This window comes from Pseudopodoces humilis, chromosome 30, assembly GCF_049639895.1.
Source record: "Pseudopodoces humilis isolate 2021_Gansu_Grassland_sample_001 chromosome 30, ASM4963989v1, whole genome shotgun sequence".
Classification (NCBI taxonomy): Eukaryota; Metazoa; Chordata; class Aves; order Passeriformes; family Paridae; genus Pseudopodoces; species Pseudopodoces humilis.
The window spans coordinates 3,511,904-3,536,282 of NC_142229.1; the positions used below are offsets into that span (position 1 = coordinate 3,511,904).

At 42.4% G+C, this 24,379-nt stretch overlaps 2 protein-coding genes across 5 annotated transcripts; one reads left to right on the forward strand and one right to left on the reverse strand.

The window, feature by feature from the left end:
• On the forward strand, positions 1-10,921 carry IKBKB (inhibitor of nuclear factor kappa B kinase subunit beta). Of its 2 annotated transcripts, none has more exons than XM_005530783.2 (21): positions 1-131; positions 204-298; positions 1,022-1,139; positions 1,893-1,962; positions 2,375-2,463; positions 2,935-3,024; positions 3,381-3,505; positions 3,847-3,954; positions 4,291-4,420; positions 4,883-5,077; positions 5,330-5,444; positions 5,805-5,928; positions 6,178-6,329; positions 6,443-6,504; positions 6,951-7,060; positions 7,317-7,366; positions 7,882-7,981; positions 8,168-8,315; positions 8,516-8,643; positions 9,350-9,440; positions 9,975-10,921. In XM_005530783.2, exons 1-21 carry the CDS (start codon positions 27-29, stop codon positions 10,041-10,043), a joined length of 2,274 nt encoding a protein of 757 aa, XP_005530840.1. In that variant the 5' UTR covers positions 1-26; the 3' UTR covers positions 10,044-10,921. The 2 variants fall into 2 exon arrangements, with proteins under 2 accessions (XP_005530840.1, XP_087924441.1); XM_088068315.1 differs by lacking the exon at positions 9,975-10,921 and adding an exon at positions 9,560-9,906.
• On the reverse strand, positions 10,778-24,267 carry VDAC3 (voltage dependent anion channel 3). 3 transcript variants are annotated; one of them, XM_014259565.2, is made up of 9 exons: positions 24,198-24,267; positions 21,420-21,491; positions 20,267-20,316; positions 16,075-16,227; positions 14,970-15,022; positions 13,472-13,699; positions 12,455-12,605; positions 11,522-11,579; positions 10,778-11,272 (listed from the first exon to the last, which is right to left on the reverse strand). In XM_014259565.2, the coding sequence occupies exons 2-9, from the start codon at positions 21,484-21,486 to the stop codon at positions 11,181-11,183; spliced, it is 852 nt and encodes a 283-aa protein (XP_014115040.1). In that variant the 5' UTR covers positions 21,487-21,491; positions 24,198-24,267; the 3' UTR covers positions 10,778-11,180. The 3 variants fall into 3 exon arrangements, with proteins under 3 accessions (XP_014115040.1, XP_087924494.1, XP_087924495.1); XM_088068368.1 differs by lacking the exon at positions 24,198-24,267 and adding an exon at positions 23,698-24,157; XM_088068369.1 differs by lacking the exons at positions 20,267-20,316; positions 21,420-21,491; positions 24,198-24,267 and adding an exon at positions 16,850-16,930.
• Positions 24,268-24,379: the final 112 nt, after the last annotated feature.

Genomic DNA, 24,379 nt, shown 5'->3' on the forward strand with positions numbered 1-24,379 from the left:
TCCCGGGGAGCGGAGCCGGGCCCGCCATGAGCCGCCCGCCCGCGCTGCAGGCGCTGACCTGCGGGCCCTGGGAGATGCGGGAGCGCCTCGGCACCGGCGGTTTCGGTAACGTCATCCGCTGGCACAACAAGGTAGGCCGCGGCCGGGCCCTCGGTGCCCTGGCTCGGGATCCGCGCTCAGCCCAACCCTTGCTGTGTCCACAGGAAACCGGCGAGCAGGTGGCCATCAAGCAGTGCCGGCAGGAGCTGAGCCCGCGCAACCGCGACCGCTGGGCGCTGGAAATACAGATCATGAAGAGGTGAGGCCGGGCGGCGGTGCTGCCGGACCGAGCCCGGTGCCTGCTTGCGGCCGGGCCGGGCGGAGGGGTCGCTGCGCTGTGTCGGGACGCGTGGCGGAGACGGCCCTGGAGCGCCGATCTGACGGATGCGCTGAGGGAAATGGTGGGAGAAGCTTTCGGCCGCCGGCCGCCAAGGGTTGCCCTTTCTGGAGGTGCCCGTTCCACTGCGGCGGCAAGTGCGTGGAAAGTCACGCGTAAGAAAACTTCACGTTGTGATGCGTCAGAATCTTGGGTCTCACACTGCCGTCTTCGACTCGTCTGCCGTGCCCTTAGCGCTACAGTTCTGCTACCTAGCCGCTGCTTTGCCTGACTTAACGTCTGTGCTGGGGCAGTCCTGTGGGGTGTCGGATTAACATTTTCGGGTGTAGCGGTCTGATTGTAGTTTGGGTCTTTTCTGGACGGTGGCAACAGACTGCCTTGCACTCCTTTGCAAGGCTTGTTGCTGTACCTTCTAGGCAGATCCGTAGTGCGTAGGTGCATTGAAGAAACACAGTCTTGCATGTGAAATGCCAGGAGTTGGAATGAATCTAGATACGTGAAAGATGCAAACCTTTAGAATTCACTAATTCAGTTTCTAAAAGGATTTGTGACTATGTAGGACTTTGAATGGTGACCATGAGCATATGAAACTGTATAGCAGTTGCAGAACATCATGTGTTCTGTCGCCTAATTTTTGTTCCACAGACTGAACCATCCCAATGTGGTGGCTGCCCGTGATGTCCCTGAAGGGATGCAGAAGCTAGCACCAAATGACTTGCCATTGTTGGCCATGGAGTACTGCCAAGGTGGAGACCTCCGAAAGGTGAGGTCCCTAGGGTGGTAGCCAAGGAATGGATCAGCTTCTAATCTGATCCCAGGTTTTCCACTGAAGTTTTCCCTTAAAACCTTTGCTTTGACATCCTGATAGTTCCTAATTCTAGTCATGGCTTCAACAGGTGTTGGTGGCTTTGTCCTTGATATTACTTTTGGCTTTTGAAGACTTAAGTTTCTTTGTGAAACTACTTGTATTTTTTTGGATGCAAGTGACACTGTGAGGAGTTTGCACATAAAGAATGCGGGCAAATGTAAGGGATGTGCAACAGTATGTGAGTTTGGCCAAGACCATTGTAGGGTGGGGGCATCTGCAGGCTGTACCCTTCCTGAAAGTGATTAACTCCTGTTTGTCATAGGAAGAAATAACACATGATAGTTCTAATCCTGAGGCTTTTCTGACCTTTACTATAATCTGCCCATAGGTAAAATACAGACCTTAGGCCTCAGATTGGAGTTGATACTGTCAGACACAGGGGAAATGACAAAGGGATGGAACAAATAGACGGGTGAGAATGGGATGACAGTGACTTCTTTCACCTGCTCCATTATCCTCCCATGCAATTAAACCAAGGCATGAAGCTGTAATTGCTGCTACCACAGGTCACAGCCCATAGAGTTTTGTGCTTCTGGAGAACTTAATTGCTGTTTCAGAAACTTCTTGCATCTTTGAGAATATGTGGGACTGTGGGCCTCACACAGGATAGAGGAAGGAAAGACTACATTCTGTGTTGCTTACTTGCAGTACCTGAATCAACTGGAGAATTGCTGTGGCTTGCAGGAAGAAGCTATTCTTATCTTGTTATCTGACATTGGTAAGTGGTAGCAGTACCTTCAGTTGTCTGAGCTATGGAGAAACCCTTTTAGTCCTGAATCCACTCTCCAAATATACAGCAGTGACCCTAGTGACTTCATTTTAGACTGACGTTTTATCATCTTGTTCATCTACCAAAAGTGTTGGGAGTCTGGGGAGGTCCTTGCTTACTGGAAACTAGCCAGCATTACTACAGTTTACAGGAAGGATGTGAGGGAACACCAGTGAGAATGCAGTTTGTGTCCAGAGTTCTATGATGCTGACTTTACCCCTTACACTTATTGTTTTATTGTATGTTTGATTGTACAAGATTCGATGTGAAGGCCATGCTTATTACTAGAACTGAATCCTTACTGAGCTTGTGCTAGGTACTGTTACTTATGCTCTTACAACTAGCTTTTTCTGTGTCTCAGCTTCTGCTCTCAGATACCTTCATGAGAACAGGATCATCCACAGAGACTTGAAACCAGAGAACATTGTGCTGCAGCAAGGAGAGCAAAGGGTAAGCAGGAAGCAGTTGTCTCTACCTGCACAGACAAGTAAGCTTACAGGGAATATGCATGTGCTTCATGCAGTTACATGGTCCCTCTGCAAGAATACTCAGCCCAGGAAAACACCTGTCTCAGGTTACTGTGTCAGATGAATAATATTCTGTGTGCAGCTGAGATGAGACATTGTAATAGACATCTGTTAACACCTGACATTTTGACTTTCAACTACTAAGGAAAGAACCAGGCTGTACTGATTGACCAAGGATCGGAAGGAGCTAGACGCATAACTGCTAAGTGTGCTACAACACCTTAAAATTCATTGTGGTTTTAGGAATCTACAGTAGCCTCCTGTTTCTGTTTCTGTCTCTTCACTGGCACCTTTCCTGTATAGCTTTGAAGAGCTGAACCTTTTCTTTCTGCTGTATGAGGTGCTTTTAACAGGACTTCAGTCTAGCGTTCTTATTCTCTCTTGTGTGTTTCAGTTAATACATAAAATCATTGACCTTGGTTATGCTAAGGAGTTGGATCAGGGTAGCCTATGCACATCCTTTGTTGGGACTCTGCAGTACTTGGTAAGAAAGGAATTCAGCTAGAAAGGCAGCTACTGCTTTCTAGTGGGATAGAATTAACTGTTACCAAGCTTTGGGCTGGGATTAAGTACTTGCGTGGTATGGGGTGCATTTGTGGTGCTGAAGCTTGCAAAGGTGACTGCTTTTCTGCTGACACTGGGTTTTCTGCTACCTACGTCTGTTATAAATAAGCAGGAGTGCCAGTAATCTATGCTGCTTACTTCGAGAGGGTCTTAAAGTGCATGAGAGGCAGCATTCAGTAATATCTTTAATCATTTGTACAAATGTTAATGAGATTTTAAGGGATAGAGAAAGCTAAGAGCTGGGTGGCTTTGTCTCATGTATGTAAACTGTATCAGGCTCCAGAGCTGCTGGAACAACAGAAGTATACGGTGACAGTGGATTATTGGAGCTTTGGCACGCTTGCCTTTGAGTGCATTACAGGCTTTCGACCTTTCCTACCTAACTGGCAGCCAGTGCAATGGTGAGTGAGCCGTGGTTGGGTGATGAGTGGGCATTATGTGACCTTCCCTTTTACAGAAGTAGAAGTGTGGTCCCTCGATTCTGACGATAATATCCCTATGTTCCTTGCCCTTATGGAAACTGACCCCCTTCACAGGAGTTTGACAAACCTGAGCAAGTTCAGCATTCCTGATACTTGCTCTATGGGATAAGGGCTGACTTCTGCAGGGCAGATAACAGAAACCAAAGTGGCATCTGTATTATATCTGTCAAGAGTAGCTTTAAGAGCCTACTAACTCTACTAACTAATGGCAGGCTGGGAAAGGCAGGCAATTATTTCACCATTGTACTTGCTTACGTTAGGCATACAAAAGTGCGTCAGAAGAGTGAGCTGGATATTGTTGTTTCAGAAGACCTATCCGGAGAAGTCAAGTTTTCTAGCAGTTTGCCCTGCCCAAACAATCTAAACAGGTGAGTACTAGAAATTGCTGTCCTGAGATAAACTGATTCTTCTGCAAAAAGACCAAGTTTATATTATATGCCTTACTGTGTTAATCTGTGAGTAAATTGAGTGTATGACACAGGCAGTACTGTGTCTTGTCACCCCAGGACATACTATTGTTGCTTGTCAGACTTGTGTAGTCTTGGTTTCTGCCTTCTAAACACTGCATTTGTGATGGGGAGAGATGGAGTGTTGGAGGGAGAAGGAGGGGGAGTTTTGTCAGTTTACCTACACAGAACAGGTGATATGGTTGCTGCAAATGCACTTTTACATCTTCTGATCTTCATCTGTTTTTTATTGCTCAGTGTTTTGTCTGGAAGGCTGGAGAAATGGCTGCAACTCATGTTAATGTGGCACCCACGTCAGAGAGGTACAGATCCTATATACGGACCCAATGGGTGTTTCAAAGCTTTGGATGACATTTTGAACTTGAAGGTAAGCAATAGGGTATGTATTACTCTGAAAAATTTTCCAGAGAGCACGTGCCTGTAGCCTATGAGAGGAGAGGCTTGAACCATAGACAGGAGGAAAGAGTGAGGCAGAAGCTTGTAGAACTGTCTCCTGGCAGTTAGTGACAGGTGCTTTTCTCTTGCTTCTTTGAGGACAAGTACTCCCTGAGCTTGCTGGGAGTAGTGAATAGTTTCTTTGCATAGTTAGTTCCACATTCTGATAGAGGATTCTACAGCTGAAGCCATTTAATTGCCACGTAGCCTCTCTCCTACTTGATGGAGGACAAGAACATTGCCGTAATGTTAGGAAGTAGCTGCAAAGTCTGCAGTCTTCAGTCTGCCAAGTGCTTTGAACAGTTTGTTGGTGGTCATTGTCTCAGTCCCTCAATCTGTGCTCTGCTACATGACCAAAATCTTCAGCCTTTCTCATGCCATGCTACTCTTGTAGTTGCTTCATGTTTTGAACATGGTTACGGGAACCGTGCACACCTACCCTGTGACAGAGGAAGAGACTTTGCAGAGTGTGAAGGCCAGGATTCAGTCAGATACGGGAATTCCAGAACAGGACCAGGAACTACTGCAGGAAGCAGGACTTGCATTGTTTTCTCAGAAGTTGGTCACTAAACATACAGCTGATAGCAAGGTGAGTCTGGATACTTCCTTTCTTGCTTTTGAGTGAATCAGAATATACTGCTCTCACTTTGAGATCACACCACTCCCTGCTGTTGTGGCATGCTTTTGTCATGGTAACCTCACAGACCGAACAGCCATTGTAGCACAGGCACCCTGTTGCCTTTGGTCTTCTGTGTTTGGCTGAGGAGGACTGTTCTGTTTATGGTGTCACCAAAGCTTGCTTTTTCTGAGAAGACCTAATTGGGTCTTCTGTCTCCTCTAGGTGAATGATACCACAGCTGCAGACACAGACCTTCTCTTCCTCTTTGATAATAAGAAAGTTTCCTATGAGGCTCAAGTGGCATTGCGTCCTCATCCAGAAAGTGTTGACTGCATCCGTAAGGACTTTCTGTGGCATGAACGTGATGGGGGGTGGGGTGGGGCGGGTCTGTGTTGAGAGGGGTGTCAGTGTTCTGTGGTCTGTATCATGCACAAATAGTAGAGAGCACTTTTGCATATTGTGACTGAAGAAGCAGTAAAATGGACTGTCATTCATTCAATTTATCAGCATAACTGAAAAAAGGGAATGTTTGATTTTGATATACTGGGGGAACTGCACAGGGTTATTCAGCTCTAGGCTTTGCAGGTGGTAACGTGCCCTCAAAGGAGCAATATCTTGGTCTGTTTTGTGATAACACAACTTTCCTGCTTCGTGTTGATATGTACATTTCCCTTTCCCCCACCTTCTTCATTTTCAGTTCAGGATCCAAAGAAGAATCTCCACTTTTTCCAGTTGCGGAAGGTGTGGGGTCAGATCTGGCACACAATACGGATGCTGAAAGAGGATTGTAACCGGCTTCAGCAGGGGCAGCGAGCAGCCATGTACGGTGGCAGTTTCTCTAGAATACTTATCTCTGTCTTTGTGCACTGGTGAAAGGGAAGACAGAAATGGGACCCTGTTGGAGTGGGGAAGCCCACTATTGGAGCTGTAAGCAATTAATGAAAAGCTGAGAGGCCTTTAGCACAACTACATTTGTCCTCACTGCTATCTCAAGTATCTACTTCGGATGTAAGTGGAAGCCTGGTGAATTTTTCGTTTCGGAGGCTAATCGGACTTTCTTGTCCATACAGGATGAATCTGTTGCGTTACAATAGTACCCTCTCGAAGATGAAGAATTCTATGGCCTCCCTTTCTCAGCAGCTGAAAGCAAAGCTGGACTTCTTTAAAACAAGCATCCAGATCGATCTGGAAAAGTATAAAGAGCAGATTGAATTTGGAATTAGTGAGTATAGCATCTGGCAAACAGGTCTTTTCATGCCTCTTATCTTCACAAAAACACCTACCTCTTTCTCTGTGAACCTGAGAAAGCCAATCACTCTTCTTTGATTCCTGTAGCTTCTGAGAAGCTGCTGTTTGCCTGGAAAGAGATGGAGCAAGCTGTGGAACTTTGTGGGCGGGTATGTTTCTAAATCTAACTGCCTGTCATAAAGAAAAAGAGGCTTGTTTTTATTATCTCTCCCCTCCTCCCCCTTTTTCTTCATTGTCCCTTCCTTAAATAGAAACTCCTTGTGTCTGGACTGATTCCAGATTTCACATTACCTTGGTTTGTGTGGCACCATTTTTGTCCATTACTACATGAAGCTTACTCTGTTGTAAGGCTCAGGGTAAAAAGGGAGATCTTGGGGAAATGCCATAAATGTCTTGGAAGTTGTTTTATCCAAGAGCACCGACCTAATTTCCTTGAATTTAAATGACTCATATTTCTCATTTGTCTTGGCCAAGGCTGCTGTTTGCACCTTGCTGGTGTGTTTCAAACTCTGAATGAGAAAGGAAGAACGAATGTGAGTGGTAGTGTCTCTAAGTATGAGAATGTTCTGTTGCTTATGTTCTACCCTGCTTTCAGGAGGATGATGTGGACCAGCTAGTGAAGAGGATGATGGCCCTTCAGACAGACATTGTGGACCTGCAGAGAAGCCCACTAGGTCGTAAACAAGGAGGAACATTGGAGGATTTGTGAGTTGAACTACCTTGAGCTTCAGATGCAGGAGTATTTCTAGCTAAGCTTACTCACCACGGGACAATGAAAGGGCTGTTTCTTCCACCCAAATTATGGGGGGGTGGGAGGACTTTAACTGAAGATGGTTTTTGACTCATCTGTCATTGGTCTGAAATGGCAGAGAGGTATAGAAAAGATTTGAGTTCTCAAACTATTTGTTCTTAATTTTGGTTCTTTGGAAATCCTTTGTTTTTTCGTGCTTTTTTCATCTAGGGAAGAACAAGCCAGAGAGCTGTACCGAAGACTGAGAGAGAAGCCAAGAGGTAAAAGACACTTTAGCTCAAGGTCAGCTTTACTTGTGTGGATAGTAACTTTGGAGATGTAGTAGTTTTTAAAATGATCATTACCTCCCTTCTAGGCCTGCCCGGACACTAGCAGCACATGGACTCTCCTGAACTTGCCTTTTTTTTGAGAGGGGAGTCAGGGAGTCAGTTTCACACCAGGCCAGCCTTCCTGTCTTGGTGCTTTGTAAGCTGTTCTCCAAACTCCTCTGGAGCTTTTCTCAGAGCAGGCTGTTGCCACACGTATATGTTGCCACTTCTTTGTAGGAAGGATGAAAGACATGGCCATTCCTTTGATACAGTCCCAACTCTCCATTTCAAGTTCTTTAAATTTTGAAGAAGGTGGCTAAAAATCAGTGTAATTCATCCCACTCAAACTTGAATATCCTCAGTTCTGGATGTCTCAGGATTGAAGCAGTATGGAAATAATCCACTAAGAATCTTCTCACTCTCTCCTATAAATCTACCTTTCTGTGTAATATTGGCTCTCATTCCAGATCAGAGGACAAGCGGTGACAGCCAGGAAATAGTACGACTGCTCCTCCAGGCAATCCAGACCTTTGAAAAAAAAGTTCGAGTCATTTATGCTCAGCTCAGGTGAGCTTTGTAGATTCTATTCAGAGTTGAGAGAAGGCATTTTCTCTTCCAGCAAGAGAAGGTTTAAAACTCAATACATAACAGCTAATGAGATCTTGCAGTGTTACAGGAAATAAGTAAATTCAGAAATGTTCTCCGACTGCAGTGGCCCACGTGTGATCTGATTAGTTTTTACTTTTTTAATAGTAAAACTGTAGTTTGCAAACAGAAGGCATTGGAATTATTCCCCAGAGTGGAGAAAGTGATGAATCTGATGAGTGAAGATGAGGAAACAGTTGTTAGGCTTCAGGAGAAACGACAGAAAGAACTGTGGAACTTGCTGAAAATTGCTTGTGTAAGTAAAATAAAAACTCCACTTTAACCTGAGAATATGGTTTATAGCACAGGTTACTGAAATAACAGTAAATTGAGTGTCCTGTGGTTCTTTTCTTTATTTTGAATTAGTATTAAAGCCAAGTTCCAGTTATTTCACATTCCTAGCTGCTGAAAACTAGTTGAAATAATTGCAGTCTGAATATTCTGTGTTTTCTTCAGAGTAAAGTACGTGGTCCTGTTACTGGCAGCCCAGAGAGCATGAACACATCACGTCTTGGTAGTTCAGGTCAGCTGCTGCTGCAGGTCCCTTCTGGAACATACAATTTATCAGAATCTGTAAGAAAAAGGTGAGGCGAAGTCTGGTGTTCTTCAGCTGCTAATGCTGGCACTACGAAGCTAGACTTCCTGCTTTGTGAAATAATGGCACACAGGGTTTTTCATATTTCACACTTTATGTTCAGCTTGCTTTGTCAGCACTGTTAGTAGTTAAGACTTCCTGGGGCTAGCAGATCTTCCTTTTGAAAAATGGGGAATCATTCTCCCTGCCTCAGTAGTAAAGGTGTTTTTTTGGTTTTCTTCCTTTAATCTGAGATGGTTGAGCTCACTTGGAGGTACTCTGCCAGCAAGAATTGTTGAAGCATTGTCTTTTATGGTCATAGCAGCTGAGCTGCATCATTGAGGAGGCTGCTGTAACCAAGCATGTGTAGTTCTGGCTTGCTTAAATGAACTGGGTTGCCACTTGGAATTAAAGACCTTGGTTTATTTGCATGTTGCCCCCATCCTTAAGTTTATAGGCTGTTCTCAGCTTTTTCTCTAGCAACAATGGTTCCTCATAATAAGAACCCAGTCCATCTTGGAATACATTTCCTTTTCTCTGTCCAGTAAATCAGGGGGCTGCCACCAACTTTTCAAGTTGCAGTATGAATTACTAGCCTATGACCTGACTGACTTCAGTGTTCTGCAGCGTATCTGCCAGAAATATTTCTTAACAATAGAGGCAGCAGCTCTTTACACTGTCATAGAAATTAATAGTGTAATAATTGTCCCTTCCAGTGAGGAGCTATTGCTGGAATCTCGGAAACTTTGTAGCCAACTAGAAAACATGATGCATGACACAATGAAGGATCAAGAGCAGAGTTTCTTGGTAATGTATTCATTGTTCTATAAATGGACGGGGGAAGTGCATTGGTTTGAAGCTGTGCTTGTGCAACTTTGCCACCACTAATACAGCTAATTGAAATCTGCAATTTACTCTTGGACAAGGGGAAAGCAGGAGCTGCAGATAGGAAGCACCTGTTCCCTCATGATCTGCTGACTGACATCCTTTGCTTGCCAAGACTGGGAGCCATGTGCTGGGAACTTGTGCTGAACAGTAAAGGATGGGGCAAAGCACTTGACTCTTGTACGAAAATACTGCAAAACTGCATGTAAATTTGGCATGATCGGGTGGCAGTACAGTGGTGGGCAGGTATGCTTAATTTAATGATGCAGAATACTAAAAATTACTAGCGAGTGCAAGTAGGTGAAGTGTTTTCCTTGACAGCAGTCACGTGGCTCATCATGAAATTATACTGACCAACTTGTTCACAGTAAATTTTTTAAAACTCTTAACATGCTTCTCATTTATTCTAGAGAAAACTCAACTGTAAGCTAGTGTTGAACTTGGTTTATTCTCTAGGCTCTAGACTGGAGCTGGCTGCAGTTTCAGGTAGAAGAAACAAACAGTCCAGAACAAACCCAGATGTAAAATCACTTTGGTTGCCTCTGAAGCCATGCTACTTTGGGAAGCCAACTGTGAAAAGCTGCTGCCTCTGAGAAGGGAATATCAACTGCCTTCTACTGTCACCAACTGCTCTGTTATACCTATGGCCTAGCTTTTAGTGTCCACACTTTTCCACAATGATACATTAGGGAATGCCTGTTCTAACTGCTTGGAAAATGTTCTTAATTGTGCCTTAAGACAGCAGATATTCTGTCCTGATATATCTTTCCCTTAGGCATCACTTGTGGCTGTTTTGCTGCATTTTAGGCTTTCTAATGAACAATGAACAACAACAGTATACCCAGTCACTGGTAGATGTCGCCTTCCTAATGAACTGTGAACTTAATTTCTAAACTTTGCTGATTTGCACTTTTTTCCTTCAAGTGTAATGGTTGTACTTATCTAATACTTGTTTCCTATGTGGGAACGAAATTATCTAAAACATGTAAACTTTTGGTTTGCTCTTTTTGATGCCCTTAATAACATTATAGTGGAAAAAGCTGCTTTCACTGTGCAGGTCACTAAAACGTGAGAGGTGTAAGAATGTTATCCTAGAAACCACAGGAGAAGGAAATCTTCAGTGTACAGGTATCGTGTAACAAAGCATTGGCAGATTATCTATTAACCATACTTAAAGTTGCATGAAAAGAAAAAAACAAAAAAAAAACCCAAAAAACCAAGCTGGATGGAACCTTGGTGCAAGTCAACACACACCAACCTTCTGTTCTGACCGTGAGCAATTTATTTTATTCTGATGTAACCCCAAATTTCCACTACAGCACAGAGACCTCCTTTTATAAAAGGCTGTGAAGTACAGGACATGCAAAATGCAATACAGTAATGGGGAGAGGTTGAAGTTTCTTCTGGTTTTTTTTGGAACAGATTTAAAATACAGGAAACCAAAATGTGGCACAAACATCACAACTTCCATGCATGCCTTCAGGTGTCTTCCTTTGTTGTGCTGGCACACTCTGGACTTCAACATTGGGTTAAAGTCATTCTTGGGAAGAGCAGAAAGTTCACACTTCTTCAAATTTCAGAGTAATATTAAGGCTGAAATACACTGGGTACACTTTTCCTTCATCTTCCAGAGCACCACCAGTTGTTTTACTTAAAGCTGTGTTAAGCTTCCAGCTCAAATCCCAGCCCAATTTTGTGACCTCCAGCACTGAAATTCTTGCCATCAATCAAGCCTGAGAGGGTCAGCTTTACACCTACAAAAGCAAGTCATGAGAACCATCATACACTGAGATCCCTGTACAGTGCTCTCCCTCAGGTACTTGACCTCAGTAATGTGGCTTAGTTGCTACAGGAACTTGTGTACATAGACATCCTTTACTTTTCTGAGTCTGTGTAAAGACTTCTAGCTCCTTTGTTCATGTATTCTGTTCTTAAGATGACAGTAAATGAAAACATAGTGTAGTATTTAATACTATCTGCTGCCACCAGTGAGAATTACATACCAGGTCGGAGGGCATGAGTGTAACCAATTCCAATGAGGCTGGCATTGTTCACTTTAGCCTACAAGAAAAAAAAAAACAACATGGTATTTATAAACTGTGTTTAAGTATTCATACAGAAGTGTCCCCAGTGCCCTGAGAAGGTGGCTTATGCATGCTAATGCTCTTCAGTTACTTGTAGACCAACCTCTATTAGAAGCATGTTCCTAATCTTTTCTCAGGAGTCTCCAGTTTAAGGAAATGGTGGTCAAATTCTGCTTACACAAAATGCCATGCTGTTCTTCATTGCTTCCTCTATTATGTCTTTATATCCTTTAAATAGCTACTAATTACAGTCCCTCAGAGCCTGTCTTGTTAAAATCACTCAGAAGTGATTTTCTTTTTTATTCTAATGAGCAAGAAATACAGGAATATGCAATCCCCTTTTTGTATTACTGAGCTGTTTACAATACTATTTCTCATCTTTGATTTTGGTTCAATGGTCCATAAATGCTTGCTACTTCGGTTCTTAGTATTAAAACACACGTCAGCTGACTTTCAAGGGTTAACTTACTTTCAGGAGAAGGCTGTAAGCTCAGCTAAACCTACCCCATTGCAACTATAACACAGTTTTACATTATGGATTTAAGAATTGACACTGTGTCTTTTCATTACCTTTTAAAACACGTTTTGCAGTACACCAGCACAGTATTATTCCAAGCACACTAGTCAGACTATTGCATATGGACAAAATTTTATTTTAGATTTTTCCCCCATAATTTCAAAAGAATGATGTGTGAAGTACCAATTTCAAATTTTAAATATGAACCACAACAAAAGCTATAGTTTGCAATCTACCGTACTTCCTCAGTAACTAGTTAAAGTGATTGCTTTATAACACAAATTTTCAGTTTTTAGGGGAGCTTGAAATACTCATTTCTGTAACAAAATTCTTACCACAACAGAAGTCTTCTCATCCACTTGGTACTTTCCAGCAAAACCAAAACGTGTGTTGTTACTGCCAGCAGTCCATGCGAGATTGACTGATGTCTCTACCTTATTATTAATCTTCTGATAAATAGACCCACCAAACTCAGTGCCATCATTCCTGTTTGTAATAGATGCAAGCGAGTCAAGCCTTGCCTTATTTATAGTAACTCTTTATATTAACCTTTCCCCACAATCATTTGATCATTATCTCCTAAAATGAACCAAGAGATCCAATACTTCCTTGAACCCAGGCTCACTACTTCCTAGCTGGAGCTGGCAGACTCCTGCTGCTATTTTTTTCCACAAAACATGTTTTGCTTGGAACAAGACTTTCCCACAGCCACAGACATACAGTTTGAGGTTCTGACATAGAAAAAACAACCCACCCAGATAACCTGGTTACTTGTCTTAAGTAAGTCAGTGTGAAGTAACACATAAAGGAGACTTTGGTTATGGGAATGAGAAGACTGAAAACAATGTTGTTGCATTACAATTGTTTAAATACACCATCTTGCTGTTCCAAGCATCTCAGGCCATTTGAATACCAAGACTAGAGCTATGCAGTGATGAAAGCTGGAAACAAACACAATGATACACATGCCTTTCTCCGTCACCTTGGGCATTTCTGAGGGTGAAATTTCCTGTCTGATGGAGAGGGGAAGGTACAGTAGTTTACTTGAAGGCTTTTTTGTCTTGTGCCATAACAGAAATTAAAGCACACTGCTTTTAATTACAGATGACCATAAAGTGCATTAACATCACCCTCTTAGATATGCAAACCCCAAAATTGCTCAGAAACAAGGTATCAAGACTGCCAAGAGTTGGGAAGTTGTACTGGAAATGAAAACACTGAATATAAATTAACTGGAAACAAATCGGCATCCCCTTTCCTTCACCCACCTTTGACCTAAGGCCATTACTGCTAACTATTCCCTATAGTTCAGCTCCTCTGATAACGTTTTTCTAGGCTCAGGTGGTACTTACACATAAGTATGCAGCTGAAAGTCTCCTGCCTTATATCCCAAGGCAAAATTATTTTGTGAAAGCTTATACTTGGCTGTATCAAAAGCCGTCTGGTAGCCAGCAAGCCAGCCGTCAAAGCCCAACACTGCCCAGCCATAAATGGTTGGTCCAGAGAGATCAATGTCTACACTGCAGCCTAGATGTATATATTCTCTTTTGTAGGAGGTCTTCAACTTTCCACTCTTCTTCCTGCAGAGAGAAACACACCGTTTTATCCACAGTAGTATACAAGTATGTAATACATGTAGTTTTATTCCAATATGTATCTCTTTAAGGCTAGTTAATGAAACTACTGTAATTCCTATGCAAAGCTTAACTGCTGCTGAAGAGGGCACAGGGCAAGGACAACGGTGTTACATATATTCACATGGTGTCACGTTTCCCCCTATCACCTCAAACTCCCTAAAATCCTCAAGAAGCAAGAAAGATAAAATTGTTTCTCCTTAATGCTTTAACACGCATCTGGTTTCAATTTTTTTTTTTGTGTAATGTGTTACGGCATCTTCAGTTTCTTTCAGGAGCATCCATAAACCTGCAGCAACAGCTGTCTTTCAATGAATTTTTGCCTATTTGTTCTCTCCACTGTTCCTTCCTTGTGCAGTACTTGCTTTCCTTTCTTCACTGCTGGGTACCAGTCTCCTCTACCAAAAGTAGATTTCTGCATCCTCCAGACAGCATCCACTTAGTCTGCCTTTTTCTGTCCCTCCTGTGATACCTCTTCCTCTCTCCAATGCATGTCTTTGTTGATCTTGCTACCAATTCAAACACAACTACAACAAAACTTCACCTCTTTAACTCTCTCCCCAACTCCCTCTCTCTTCCACTCAAGACACAGCAGAACACTTGTGCTGCCTGTCACTCACACGTAGGCCTGGGGTCTCATTTTTGACTTAGCTTCTAATTCCTCATATCCAAGCAGTATTTCAAACTCAGGATTCTTCTGACAGGCTCTCCCCAACAGTAAATTAATACCAGTCACTATTGCAGAGCAGTCTCAATAAACACCCCTTCTTTGCTCTACCAAATTTAATCACATGAGACTTGAGAAAGACAGCTAAGTCCTATTCCACTGCCCATTTTACCTTCTCATTCAACTGTGCAGACATCTGGCCAAAAACATCAGGAAAAAAAAAAAAAAAAAAAAAAAAGAAAGGTTTACTGAGTTGACAGCCTTAGGACTGTCAACACCATGAAGACGTAGTTGTTTAAGGGGAGAGTGAGAGATCTAGTACCTAACAGCAAAACAACAAATTTGCCACTGGCCAAAAAGCTGAAGAATGCTTTCAAGCAGAACTTGTCCTTCTGAGTTAAGTATTATCCCCTGTCTGCAGAAGATTCTAGTGACTGCAGAATCTTCTCCAATAAATGCTGGGCTTTTACACAATGAACAGAGTAAGTACGTTTAGAAGTTAGTGGAAATTCTAGCATTGCTTAGATAAAGGTAATAGAAAATGTTTACCCTGTGTTTGGTACAAATGTAGTGTCAAGAGCCACCTTCAACCCTGTAGCGAACTGCAAAGAAAACACATCTGCTCAAAAATCGGTTGAAACATAATTTGTTATATTCTACTACTAGAACTCTACTTCCTGTCTAAAGAGAAAACCAGATAGCATAATGTGTCCCTCATGATTTATAACAACATCTGAGGATGCTGCACGATGAAGGATTTAAATAGGACTTTTTCTTCCCACAATGAAGTCCTTTAACAGCACAGACTTTGAAGGTATGTTTTTACATGCAGGAAGATGACACATCTAGTGCTGACAAGAAAATTATTCACAAAATAACGATAGAAAGAAAACTACTCAGTTCATGTTTGCGTATTCTTTATAGTTCGAAGAGTAGCCCAAACATCTCTCTCATAATTACAGATACTCTGTTAAGACACAGTACTTCTTTACTGGCTGGCCAAAGCACATACCCATCTCATTTTTCCCCTCTAGCTAGACAGCATTTTCCATTTTAAAGCACAGGTAAAAGTACAAGCATGAATGGCCATATGTGGCAGACCACCATAGAACTTTTACTATCTTTGGTATCATTACCTTATACTAGAGGCATTAAGTGAAAAGCATAAACCTGTTAATGTCCAAAAGAACCGTGTTTTGAGAGTGCTGTTGGCTAACAACCCTCTGTAAAAGCAGTTCCAAGCTGTAAACACTCATCTTTCTCTTCAACCTTGTAAAATATATTCTATCTCAAGGCAGCCGAACTTGAGTTCTTATACATTAAAGCATTTAAAATTATGAGACCCGTCTTTGGCTTCCTTGCCTGACTGCAGCAGTGACAGTTCTACATAATTAGGTTCATTCAACCAGCTAGGTAATTCCACACACCTAGTAACTGCAGTAATTGTACATACTCAAATCATTACCTAGCAGCACATGGCTCTGAGAATGCCAGCACTCCCCACTCCCAGCCTGTGTGTTCTGCAAATAAATGTAACTTCTTCAAATATTCCACATACTTTTGTGCAATTTTCATTCTCCACTGTTTTCTGTTCGACTCAATACTATTTCATACCAGCTGAAGAAACATTTCCAAAGTATCTACTTGGTCTTACCTTATCCTCAACAGAAACTTCCGTTCCCAACGTGTTATCTGTGTTCCACTTCTGGGTGAATGTAAGTCCTTGGTCTTTGACCTTATATTTGGTCTCCAGACTGCCTGAAGCCTTGCCTGTGTCTGTGTTGGAAGAACCGGTTGCAGTGAACTCCTGTCAAGAGCACAGTATCACAGAATCACAAAACAGACTGAGTTGGAAGGGACCCAGAAGGATCACAGAGTCCAATTCTTTCGTGAATGGCCCATACGGAGATCAAACCCACAAGCTTGGCATTTTTAGCCACCACGCTCTCATCAGCGGAGCTAATCACAGGGTCACGAGTTTCAGCACTCTTTAATTACATTCAGCTTTTCCACTTGTCAAGTGCCAGCACTCACACCCTTAGGCCTTTTGACAGAACCCTCAAAATCATCATCCTCCTCTTCCTTATCTCCACCTAAAATAATTTACTTTGTGTCACAAAATGCTACTCGTTCTGGCATCTCTGTTCTGAATATTTCTTTTACTGAGGTGTACTGATAGAGCTTTGGAACTTGCCTAGGCTGGCAGAAGCCCTATTACACAAAGATCCAACACCCTCATTTACTTTTCATCATGGGATTTGATTACTTCCTCTTCCCCATCTTAACTTTAACCATACTTTTTTCCAGGCTTATCCATCAAAAAATTATTTTTGTGACTTTCACTGCCAAAAATGGCAGTTATTTCAACATTCCACAATTTGCTCTGTACCTTCACATGACTCCATTCCCAGATATAAAAAGATGCTTGCTTGGGATGCAACACAGTATATATTCCCATATTTTTCTTCACAATCTTCTCTAATTACTTTTATCATCTTAGTAGTACTGGCCCGATTGTGGATGAAAAAGCACCTGTTGCAGTCCTGGAAATCTGCTCCCCCTTAACAAAAGCAATCCTACACTCAAGTTACATTGTTAGAAGAATAACAGGAAGAAAAAAAGAGTCTTTTCTCATATTTCTCCAAACACCTCATGTGTTTCTTCATTGTAGTAATTTTTTCCCCTGTTTCAGAAGTGAAAATGTTTTCAGGAGAACTGATGCTTTTCATACAGACTACTGCACCCTAACATTGTGGATTAACATTTTGGTTCCCCCTACCATTTACGATATTGTCATTTAGACTCTTCATATACTATGGTGATGACTTTAGTACCTTCCCCCACAACTTCTCTTTCCTTAACTCAGCCAGTAACTCCACTTCAGAAGCTAAGTCACCCTTCATAAGGCACCTTCAAATTGCAGACCTTTTCTCCTTTACAGTATCCGGAAGTAGCCTGAACCCAGCACCTTGACGTCTCTGTCAGGCTGGTCTTTCACCAAGTAGTGTAATGGAACCAACAACTTTGCATTTTGTGTAACATGTATTTTGTAATATGCTATTCAATCAGTGCTCCACACATCAGAGCTTCCTGTTATTTAGTGGACTTGAAGTCTCAATATACCTCTCTCCTGGAATAGCTCAAGAGGCAGTCTACTCAGTGTTTCATGCACAGCTAAGTATTAAGCACTGAGTAGGTATATTGCCACAGTAGCAAACTCAAGGTGTATGAGTTAGGTTTTAAGAAGCATCTGAGAACTTCTCTCATTTGTTATCCTCATCTCTCAAATATTTCCCTTGAAGGAAGATAAATAATCTGTCACTACATTTAAAAGTTTTGTCTCTCTTGAAGTTTAAATACTGAACGGTATAGTGATTAAGAGACAGCAAGATCCATTCCCAACATATCCAAGCTTTGGAACCCTGACTTTCCAGATCCTTCTCATTCCAGGATTGTACTCCTGGACGTACATTACTTTCACAATTCTGGACTTTGCAGAGCATACAAGGATACAAAGACCGTCTGTAAGTGGTTGAGAAGTGCTAGGGAGCCAGGTCAGATTCCTTACACAGAGTCTGGGGCAATGAGGGATGCTGCTGGGGCAGGAAAGGGACAAGCTGATGCACTACTACAACAGCATAGCAGTTACTGTAACACATCTAGCCAGCTAACAAAAACATGTGACAAAAGTCAGGATGTGTTTAGACTGCCTTAAGACATAATTGCTATACAGTGTTCTAATGTCACTTCCACAAATTTAGTGTAAAGACATCTCAAACCTGCATCAGAATTCAGAAGTAACTTTTGTCTTATCTTAGAACAGGTAATTGATTAAAAAAGCTTGGTTTCTTTCTCAGATTAAGCAAAGGACAGATTGTAAACACTTGTCTCAAAGCCAAAGGAAATAAAAAACCCTGCATTGTCATATGATCAAAAGCCAAAGCATTCTGTCAGGCATCAAGAACTCAGTCTGCTTCTGGAAGCAGAAGCCACAGAGGCAGAAGTCTGCAGCCATCAGTCTTTATCTGTGTAAACCAGAACATCTCACCAAACTATAATTTCTTTAATTTTTTGTAGCTGAAAAATCAAACTCATTCTGGCTCCATGTCACACACCAGTCTGCATCAGCAGTTAAGCAGAGTTTCTGATTGTATTTTTAGTTTATGGTGCCCAGCATCTACAGGAATGCCACGCACTTAGTAGGCAAAACCACTTGCAATCTATGAAACGGTTCTAATCAACAGACACTGTCATTGCGGCTTTCTATGTCTACAGGTATCACTGTTGTTTCTAAAGTTCATGAGAAAAACACCCAAATGTTTGAGTCGTAACAATCGGAGGTACTATCAGTATCTGTGTATGAATTAGATCTCATGTTTCATTCCTAACTTCATCTTCATCCCCAAAACTCTATATTGTTGCAACAGAATCCTCATCAGAAACACACACAAGCTCAAAACCTGAAGCAACAGACAACTGTACCGATACCATATTGATCTTGTTTTCCCTCTTGCTGTTTTTTCAGTGTTCTTGTTGTGGATTGTTGGACAAAGATTGCAAATGGCTTTACATGCATGGATCATGCAGCAGATCTAGAGCTATGGACAGAGTCAAACTGTACAACATGAATAATAACATGCCTAAAAACAATTCAGCAGTTTAAAAATTACTTAGTATGCAGCACAGAAAGCCTTGTCAGACAAAGCAATAAAGAGCCAACATGTCAAAATAGTCACTATTCTTACCAACTGGATAAACATCCAAAGAAAATTGCATGGAAAAGAAAAAGCCCATTTTAGAACTTAATACAGTTGTTCATGTTCCATCACAATCAGAAGACAGCATAATTAACTATTAGCATATTATTTGAGAATCAAAACTTCCAGCCAGGAAAACTGCCTATCAAGAGATGTCAGTAAGTGAAGGCAGCCACAGTATGGAGACCACATAGCTCCTCATGCTCACATGTTCCTGGTGCACAATGAAAGTAATCATCAAAAGCTCAATTAAGACAGAATACAGTAAGACAAAAGTAAGGACCTGCACCATTTGCACAATAAGAATGCAAGAAAAGGAGGGAACTCAGGCAAATACAGTTACCAAGTAGGCTGAAAAGCAGCTCATTTTACCAATCAGAACGACACTGAGCAGTAAGACGTGCAGAACTCAGAGTGAGCATAAGAAAAATATTATCGAGTAAATAATATATGCCTGTGGTTAAAGACCAAAATTATGACAGCGATTCCTGGTTTTGCCAGCCCTCCTGTGAAATTGCAAGGGAGTTCCACTTCTCCATCATTAAAATGGGGATCACAGAATATTCTTGTTACTTGGAATGTTAAAGCTTACTTAAGCTCTCAAATTGTACATATAGGGTACTGCAGAAGGACTGTTTTCAGTTTTAATTAGATCTTGCAGTTTAAGCACAGTAGAAATGAGTGAAAATGCAGTTAAGTTAAACTCTGGTGCTTATTTGTCCCTTGACCTTTTTGATAAAAGTCCCTCTGGACTAAAAATCCCATGAAAACTAGTAACAGCCAGGAAACTCAATTGCATTCCTAAGCAGAAACGAGAGCTATGTAAGGTGAAGAAACTCATGTTTGGGATGTGTCAATGGAACAGGGAGGAAAATAACAAGGTATGTGAAAATTTTTGCACGCCACAGGAAAAGAAGTACTGCTACATCAGCTACGTACTATTGTAGAAATATCTCAGTCAGTTATGAATCTTAAAATGAGAAATGAAAGAGAGAAGCCACATCTGCCAGCAAGTTAATACTTGTTACCAGTTCAGGAATTTGTCCTTCCACTGCTATGCTGGTGATGTTGAAAGCCCTCAATACTTACCACTCCACTAGAAGACTTGGTCTTCAGCTCTAACTTGACCATTCCAAATCCTGAAAATAAAATAGCACACAGGGCCTGTTTCACTGAAAGATGCAAACAAGGCTTATTTCCAACATACCCAAAGTATGCCAGATAGGGTACACTGACCTGAAACAGCCTATTTTCATGTTTAAACACTTGTTGATCATACTGAGGGTTACAAGGATTATAGATGGATGATTGAAGGAATTTTGACAACTCAGAGTAAGTGGCCTAATAACTTATAACAGACACCAACTATCAAGTATCTCCACCTTCTGTAGCTACTTGTAGTCTGGGACCCATCAATATGGTTAACCATCTCTTCTGATTTATATAGTTTACATTTTATTTCTGATTACAGGGCAAGAAATTTTTCTTTTCCTCTATCCAAAAAACATACGTTTCAACTTACTTCAATCAGTGCCATATACAAAAGTACTATTGCTTTCTTCCTTTTCTGTTTGCTCTGAATCTAGGGAAATATCTGGCCCTTGCACTAAATAGAAAAGCCTGAAGTAACTGACAATAAAGCATGGAACTTGAGTTGATTTTAGCAAAGCCTGAACTCCAGACCACAGTGCATTTTAGTTTTATGCAGTATATGGATTTGGGATACAAATGAAATCTTTACTGACAATTTCAAAATCAGATTAAAAAAAAAAAATCAACACTTCCTAGTAGTTGCCAGAAAAGGGACAAATGCATGGACTGTGAAAATATTTGTACTCCAGCTTAAACAATAGGCTATTCCAATTAACATAAAGATCACTCTTCCTCAGGAACTTGTTTATTGCCACATATGATCTCCTACAGCAATCTATGTTAGTATACCTGATTTAATGACTTTAAATAGAAAAATAAGAAGGTAAATAAAGGGCGCAGCATTTTTCAGACTGTTCTGGAGCGCATATTGTTAAGGTCAAACTTGTAACCTGCCCCTCAAACTCTCCACCAGTGCAGTACTATCATAACGCACATCCAAAGTTCAGAATCAGAAGGCACTAGATGCTCCACGGCTTTGCTGATTTTCTGCCATAAGGTATTAGAGAATCTCTGAGGTATTCATGTTCTTACAGGCGTTTTCAAGATGCCTAAGGAAAAAAATATGGAAGGTGATCCTCATCTTACTTACCATATCCCTTGTTGAAAACATCCCTGGCAGACTTTCCCAAGTCACAGTATGACGGTGGGACAGCCATTGGATCTGAAACATATGGGAAGCTGTAAAAATCTTAGCTGCAACAGCATAAAATCTAAACTATATCAAAAGCATTAATAAATGTCTATGATTAGTAGTCTCCGAGTACCTCACCAATACAAAACTGTAAGATCTTTGAAGAATGTTCATCAGTCATCATTGCAGCTTTGTCAATTTAATTCAAAGAATTTAATCCGTTATACACAATCGCTGAACCCCAGCTATTACATTCAATTATATATGCTGGCCTCACAGTTTTACACTGCAGAAAGAATTCATAGGAGTCTTATTGCTGTTCTAGTAATGAGGAAACATTGCTTTTGTGACAGGACCCATTCTGAAAGGGACGCCAAGTGGGAAACGACATCAACACCTAACAGGTGTCCTTTCCTAAAGGAAAACAGATCTCACTTCCATCTGCACTTGTGATTTCATAGAAAGCTTTTCCAGAGATTTGGAAAATATAAAAGAGATCTCTGTACACTGTCCAGTAGCCATCAGTGCACTGCATACACAGAGCAGCAAAACCTAAATTTGCTAATGGCGTACATTTCCTAATACTGTTACAACTACATAAGAGGACAAAGTTCAAAAGGATGGGCATGTAATATTGCAGTGTAGATGATACACTTCATTAGTTATCACAATTTAGGGATTTTGCATCAGAAAGCCCACAGTAAAGAAGTAGGCAAATTCTTTCCCAGAGAAAAATTAGTCTTCCTCTTCTAAAATAAATCTGCATAAATGTAAAGGCACACCTGCTCCAGAAGAGAAGAGCTTTCAAAGATGCTGCTTTCATTTAATTTTACGGGCAATTCTTTGCCATTCCTACTGCTGATGCATTTGTTCATATTCTTCTTTGCGATACCCAACACCAGAAATCTCTGCTCCCCCATTTGTTTATCCCCCATATTGTTTATATGAAAGACTAATCTTAAAAGTAATGAGGTGAACAAAATGTGTGGAAGTATTTAAGTTATCACTTGTCCTCCACCATTTTAGTCACTTACTGGTGTACTCAGTTTCCCTGTCACAAATGCAACACTACAGTCCTGCTTTCAGACAGCCAGCCGTTCCTAAAATGAAGCACTTGGGCAATGTACACAGCATACTATACAAACTCTTTGTTCGGTGACTTAATAACTAACCTGCAGCAGATATCTGTCAGTACACAGGCTCAGTGGTTCTTGTGGGTTCCTTCCAATTCAGGATGTTCTATGGTTCTATACATACCTGTGGGTTTAGAGGATCTGGAGCCCACGGAAACATTACAGAACACAATGATAATGGATTTGTAGCTGGCCTCTAAACCACATAACCTGAAAGCTTCATAATAGTTGGTGGTAAACCACAACATAATCTGGGAGTTGGGACTGACCAATTCAGAGTTTGAAAGACATCAGTCTATTCTAACTTTCAAATTACATTGAGATTTTTACATCAAATGAGCGCTTAAATAATAACCCCTCACTCCAGTTTCTGAAAACATGCCACCCCTCTACATTTTTCATGCTTTGCTTGGCTGCCTCTTAAGCCTTTCTGCCTCCCTGCACAGATGGGTATGGGCTTTAGAGAGACAAATGACAACAGTGCTCAGTAGTCTTGGGGCTCTCCACAGCAGCTTCACTGAAAATACCTGAAGGAGGACCTTACCGTCCTGATCAGTGCCTTCTCAACCTAAATCTCACCTTTTTGAGTGATAATCTCTTGTACTTACACCTCATTTTAACAAGGCTACTGAGACATCTTGGAATTGTGAGCCTATTCCCTTTCTTTACATTATGCAGCTATATCTTCTGTGTTCTATGTGTTCAAATGTTAAATTTTATGCAAGCATTTAAACAGTATTGAAAAAAAAGAGATGCTCAAGGTTAGACCTTACCAAAACACATAATTTCTTTGCTAACAAGCAGCTCTACTTGCACAACAGACTTGTCTAGAGGAATCGATCTCGGTTTCACAGCTCTTAACATTAAATTCGAATCAACCAGATGAAATGGCAACAGCCAACGAAACACAGTGTGAAGTGTGAAAAGAAACACAAGAATACACGCATGGGTCTGTGGAATAAGTCTAAAAAACCAAACCAACTGAAAAAACAAACAAACAAACAAACCCCTAAAAAAACCCCCAAAGAAACAACAATAACCGAATGGCCGGTTTCATGTTTCATTACAGATGAGGGGCCTTGCCCACAACCACCGCCACGCACCTTTGATGGGGGAGCTGAGGGGCGGCGGCTGCGCGGCCCCAGGAGCGCGAGCACCGCCCCTGCCCCGGCACTGCCCACGTTACGCAACGGGTAACGGAGCGGGCGCGCTCCGCCGCCTCTTCCTCTCCCCGGCGAAGTGCCGGCGCCGTGGGAACACTGGGGCACAGCCGCCCGAAAAGTTCGTGCCTCCCGGCCGAGAAACCGGAGCGTCTGGCAAGACCCCCGGCCACCCGGTCTCAGAGACAGAGCTGGCCCGCGTTCCGGGGCTGCCCTTTCGGCAGCCCGTGGGCCTGCGGACGGGGAATTGCCACCGAAGCGATCGGCCGACGCCCCCTCGAGCCTCTGGCCCAGCCCCGCCGCGGCAAGGTGACTCAGGGGACGCCCGCCTCGGCTTCGGTGAGGCCCAGAGGGCAGCAACGGGCTCCATCCAGAAAGCGCCGCGGGACCCGATCCCACCCGGCCCGGCACGGCCCTGGCCCCCACCGCGGCCCCGGCGCTACCTGCCGCCCGCGCTGCCTCCGGTACGGCTCTCGGCGCCCCCACCCCCGCATGCGCGGCGCCACCCCTGCGCACGCGCCCCGGCTCCGGCCCCGCCCATCCAGGCTGGCTTCCGCCGCGCGGCCCCGCTCCGCCCCGCGCGCGGTCACGGCCTGGCGGCGTCGCGGGGGCACGCGCAGGAGCG

Excerpts from the sequence above, each read along its gene's own strand:
- IKBKB (XM_088068315.1), top strand. The coding sequence starts at position 27 with ATGAGCCGCCCGCCCGCGCTGCAGGCGCTGACCTGCGGGCCCTGGGAG. Across the intron at positions 3,025-3,380 it reads TTGGGACTCTGCAGTACTTG|GCTCCAGAGCTGCTGGAACA; the intron begins GTAAGAAAGGAA and ends AAACTGTATCAG. Across the intron at positions 3,955-4,290 it reads TGCCCAAACAATCTAAACAG|TGTTTTGTCTGGAAGGCTGG; the intron begins GTGAGTACTAGA and ends TTTATTGCTCAG.
- VDAC3 (XM_014259565.2), bottom strand. The coding sequence starts at position 21,486 with ATGGCTGTCCCACCGTCATACTGTGACTTGGGAAAGTCTGCCAGGGAT. Across the intron at positions 15,023-16,074 it reads AAGTTTCTGTTGAGGATAAG|TTCGCTACAGGGTTGAAGGT; the intron begins GTAAGACCAAGT and ends TTTTCTTTGCAG. Across the intron at positions 12,606-13,471 it reads TTTCAGCTGCATACTTATGT|GAATGATGGCACTGAGTTTG; the intron begins GTAAGTACCACC and ends TATTACAAACAG.